At 19.4% G+C, this 5,310-nt stretch overlaps 1 protein-coding gene across 1 annotated transcript in view; it reads left to right on the plus strand.

The window, feature by feature from the left end:
* The window catches only part of LOC102674343 (chitin synthase chs-2-like), a gene marked incomplete at its 3' end in the record, with an annotated part of 7,964 nt that overhangs the window by 1,083 nt on the left and 1,571 nt on the right, over positions 1–5,310 (plus strand). Inside the window, exons 2-14 of the mRNA XM_031510069.1 lie at positions 419–645; positions 899–1,195; positions 1,259–1,477; positions 1,559–1,894; positions 1,999–2,420; positions 2,504–2,750; positions 2,857–3,131; positions 3,342–3,552; positions 3,686–3,933; positions 4,004–4,196; positions 4,278–4,432; positions 4,541–4,837; positions 4,932–5,126. Of these exons, the coding sequence (XP_031365929.1) occupies positions 474–645; positions 899–1,195; positions 1,259–1,477; positions 1,559–1,894; positions 1,999–2,420; positions 2,504–2,750; positions 2,857–3,131; positions 3,342–3,552; positions 3,686–3,933; positions 4,004–4,196; positions 4,278–4,432; positions 4,541–4,837; positions 4,932–5,126 (3,267 nt within the window). The remainder of the gene's footprint in view (positions 1–418; positions 646–898; positions 1,196–1,258; positions 1,478–1,558; positions 1,895–1,998; positions 2,421–2,503; positions 2,751–2,856; positions 3,132–3,341; positions 3,553–3,685; positions 3,934–4,003; positions 4,197–4,277; positions 4,433–4,540; positions 4,838–4,931; positions 5,127–5,310) is intronic.

Below are 5,310 nucleotides of genomic sequence, written 5' to 3' on the forward strand. Positions count from 1 at the left end.
AATACATCTAAATATCAATAAAAATTTCGACAATTGCTGTATCATACTTAAAATTATCATTAATTATTTTTTTCTTAACATGTCAATATCAAAAATTAGTAGTTTAAATTCTTCATTTGATTTTCAAAATTATAATAACAATTATGCTGAAACTGAAAATGAAGATATATTACAAAATTCGTAAGTGAATTTTATTAATAATAATTATTTAATTTATATAGTTTATTTATATATTTTTATATAACTTTTAAAAATATTTATCCATAAATTTTAAATAATTTAATATTATAATTACTTGTAAGTCAAATATATAATAGATATAATATAATAATTATATAATTACAAATTCATTATAAATTTAATTAACTTATAAAAAATATATAATTTATTGATAACTATTTTATTTATTCAATTTCAGATTTCTATCTTGGGATGCATTTAAATATTTTCCATTAAAAAAAAAAAATGCATCCATGCAAAATAAAAAATGGTTGAATGTTTCTATACAAATTATTAAAATATTTATTTATGGTATTCTTTACTGTACTATTTTTTGTAGTGGTTTAATTATTAAATTTATGTTCATTTTTGCTATATCACAACTTAAAGATGAAAAATCTATACAGTTTTGTGATTATTATTCAAGTAAGTGTATCAATATTTTTTATTTTCATTATCTTAAAATATATTTACAATTTCTTATATTATATTTATTTATATAATTGTTTTTTAAAACTATAATTGTATAAGTTTTGTTAAAATTATAATAATAATTATAATTTAAAATATTATTTAATTTATAATATTAATTGATTGATTATATCTTAATACAATTTTTTTTAATACATAAATATATATATATATTTTTTTAATAATAATGTTTAATATCATATTGTAGAATATGATCAAAAATTAGAAGCAAGAATTTCCAAAAGAGGCAAAGTAATTTGGACTTGGCATATTATTTTTATGTTTCTTATACCAGAATTTTTTACTATATTTCATGCAATATGGAATTTTTTATTTAAAAAGAAAGTAAAATTACCTAAGAAACAAAATATTTTAATTCTTTTTTTTTTGGAAACATTTCATTCAATTGGTATAGCATTATTAATTTTTTATAGTCTTCCAAAACTTAATTCTATAGATGTTGCTGCAATTTCTAGTTGTATTTGTTTTATTCCTACTTTTTTAAGTAAGTATTCTTTTACAAAATTTAATTTAGGAAAGATGTTTAATGAATTTATATATATTACAGATTTATTTACTCAGCATCATAAATATTCAAGTGAAATTACTATATTCATATTAGTTCTAATACTCAATGTTTTAGCACTAATTGCTCAAGGTTTAGGAATTATTTTATATTCTATTTTAAATGATGCACAAGATTCTCTAACATGGATTCTTCCTATTTCACTCTTATTATCTTCTTGTCGTTGGTGGTATAATTATATATCTCTTTATAATTATTTAGGTAATATTTTTAATTTTAAAATATGTATTATAATATTATCTTTAATTTTTCTAAAAATAATTTATGTAATTTTTTATATAGATTTTATAAAATCATTAGCAAAACATAAAACAGATTTATCAAATAATTGTTATGTATTACAAGGATATGTAGCAATTTGGAGATGTTTGATTTTTATTTCAAGTAGTATAGTAATTTTAAGTTTTAAAGAAATTCAAATACTAGAATTCTTTGAATATATGTGGCAGAATACATATAACATAGAATTAATTCAAATACCAAATTCTTCTCTTAGAGAAAATGTGTCATTATCGAATTTATATTTTAATGATATTGTAGATATTATTGCAGATTCTTCTGCACCTTTATATAGCTTTTTAATACAAGCATTTTGTGGTTTTTTTATATATCAAACAGGTGAGATATATGAGTTTTATTATAAATAATATTATAATACATTATAAAAATTATAAATTTTTATTTTATTTTATAAGTTTAAAAAGTATTTAATATTTTTGCAGCAAAATTTGCATATCAAACAAAAATGCATAAGTTTGGTTTTGCTTTTCCAATGAGTTTAGTTACTCCAGGAACAATTTTTTTAATAATAATATTTTGTGTTTTAAGAAGAGAAGATGCATGTGCTTTTCATAATATAATACCAGATTATTTATTTTTAAATATACCTATATATAATAATATAAGAGAATTTCTTATAAATTGGCGTGTTTGGTGTTGGTTAACATGGTGGTTATCACAGATTTGGATTACAAAGCAACTTTGGTTTGGTGAAAATGAAAAACTCGCTCCTGTAGAAAAAATTTTCTACCAATCTAGTTATGATTCATTCTTGATTGATCAATTTTTGGGATTAAATAAGAGAAGACATGAAAATAATTATATTACAGAAAAAGAAGAATTTTCAAATATTACAGAATTTAAGGTTTTATCTTATTTAGAAATTTCATAAAATGATATAAATCTTAATTCTTAATTTTTAATTTTAAGTTAAAATTTTTATTTCAGATTAGTAGTTCAAAAGAAATGCAAAATTTGAATAATTCTTATTCAACAATTTCTAAGAATGATTTAAGCACCAAAAGAATTACTAATGTTACTCAAATCTATGTTTGTGCAACTATGTGGCATGAAGATAAAGAAGAAATGAACAAATTAATTGGAAGTATCCTAAGATTAGATAAAGACCAGTGTGCTATGAAAGTCACACAAAAATATTATAAAATTTTTATCAATGATTATTATGAACTTGAAAGTAATTATATGCATAATTAGTAAATATTTGCATAATTAATATATAAATTATCTTGAATAAAATTTTTAAAATATTAAATAAAAATAATACCTATAAATTGTTTCAGCACATATAATATTTGATGATGCATTTTGTTGTATGCATGGTTGTATTGGATTTTGTAATCATAATGAAAATGAAACACAAATAAATGAATATGTAGCAACATTTATAGAAACAATACAAGAAAATATAAAGGATCTTGGCATATTTTATTTACCACCTACTAAATATCCAACACCTTATGGTGGTCAACTTATTTGGAATTTACCTGGAAAGACATATCTAACAGTACATCTTAAAGATAAAAATAAAATTAGACACAGAAAACGATGGAGTCAGGTATATTTAATAACATTAGTTACTATTAAGAAATATAAAACAAAATTATATTTTCTTAAATCTAACTTTTTGTATTATATATAACTTATATTTTTATTTTATTTTAATTAATATATATTAATTTATATTTTTATTAATTTATTAATTAATTTTGTTTAATTTAATTTATATAATCAATTAATATAAGAATATAATAAATATCTATTTCAGGTCATGTATATGTATTATTTTCTTGGATATCGTTTAATGAATACATCAATAGATATTGATACTAAAGAATTAATGGCACAAAATACTTATATTTTAACTTTAGATGGAGATGTTGATTTTCATCCAACTGCTGTTAAATCATTGTTAGATTTGATGAAAAAAGATAAAGAATTAGGTGCAGCTTGTGGAAGAATACATCCAATAGGAAAAGGTATTTCTATATAAATATAATATATAAAAATGAAAATATTTTTGTTCCTTTTAAATTTATATTGTAATTTATTAAAAATTAATTTTTTTTTCATATAGTTTTAATATATTTAAAAATATATTTTCATATATAGGTCCCATGATTTGGTTTCAAAAATTTGAATATGCTATGGGGCATTGGCTTCAAAAATCAACAGAACATACAATAGGCTCTGTTCTCTGCAGTCCAGGCTGTTTTTCACTTTTTAGAATAAAAGCTTTAATGCAACATAATGTCATAGCTAAATATGCAATAAAATCAACTGAGCCCAGACATTATATTCAATATGATCAAGGAGAAGATAGATGGCTTTGTACATTAATTTTACAAGCTGGTTGTAAAGTAAAAAAAATTTATAATATAATAGAAATATTTAAAAAATATATATAAATAATTTATTTCATTTGATTAGGTAGAATATTGTGCAGCAAGTGATGCTTATACACATGCTCCAGAATCATTTAAAGAATTTTATATTCAACGTCGGCGATGGATTCCTTCAACTATAGCTAATATTTTTGATTTATTAAATAATTCAAAAGAGACCAGAAAATTAAATGATAATATTTCTTGTTTTTATATAATTTATCAATGGATGTTAACAGGTAATTTGATTTTAATATTAAACTATTTCTAAATATTTATTTATTACTTTATTTATTTATTTATTATACTGCTTTTTATAGGTAGCACAATTATAGGACCATCTTTTATTTACTTAATGATGGTTGGAGCATTTGTAACTTCTTTTCAATTAGATAACTGGTTAAGTTTCTGGTATAATTCAATTCCAATCATTATTTTTATTTTAATATGTTTTTTTTGCCAAGAACGTATACAGGTAATTACTTAAATTATCAATTTTATATATAATTTTTTATTTTATATATTAATTTAAAAAAATATTATAACAAAATTAAATCATATATCTTAATTAATATTTTTATAGCTTATAGTAGCAGAAGTTATCACTATCATATATGCTTTAGTAATGATAGTTGTATTAGTTGGGATAATACTACAAATTGCAACAGATGGATATTTTACACCTAATGCTCTTTTATTTTTTATTGTGATTAGTCAATTTATAATAACAGCTTTTTTGCATCCTCAAGAATTATCATGTTTACCTAATGGAATCATTTATTATATTACTGTACCTTCTATGTACATGTTACTAATTATTTTTTCTATTTTCAATTTACATAATATTACATGGGGAACCAGAGAATCAAAATCAAGACAAGTAAAATTTTATAAAAATAATTAACTTTTTATTTTATTAATATTATTTCTTATTATTAATTTTTCATATAACTTAAATTTACAATTATTTTTAGATGTTAGAACAACAAAATTTAAAAAAATCTCAATGTGAACAAGAAAAAACTACAAACTACAAAAAGTGGACAAAATCTTGTTTATCTCATTTATTTCAATATACATTTTATACATACAAAAATTCAAAAGAAATAGAAGAATATTTAGAATATATTTATAATTCTATAAATGAAATTAATTTTCGTTTAAAACAAATAGAAAGGTACTTAATTATTGAAAAATTAAATTATTACAAAGTATTACAATAAATTATATATAATTATAAATATATTTATTTAAAATTAATATAATATTATATAATAATATAATATAAATATAATAATATTAATATAATAATATTTATAATATAAATTATAAATATTAAAGTATTACAATAAA

This window comes from Apis dorsata, unplaced genomic scaffold (assembly GCF_000469605.1).
Source record: "Apis dorsata unplaced genomic scaffold, Apis dorsata 1.3 scaffold_199, whole genome shotgun sequence".
Lineage (NCBI taxonomy): Eukaryota > Metazoa > Arthropoda > Insecta > Hymenoptera > Apidae > Apis > Apis dorsata.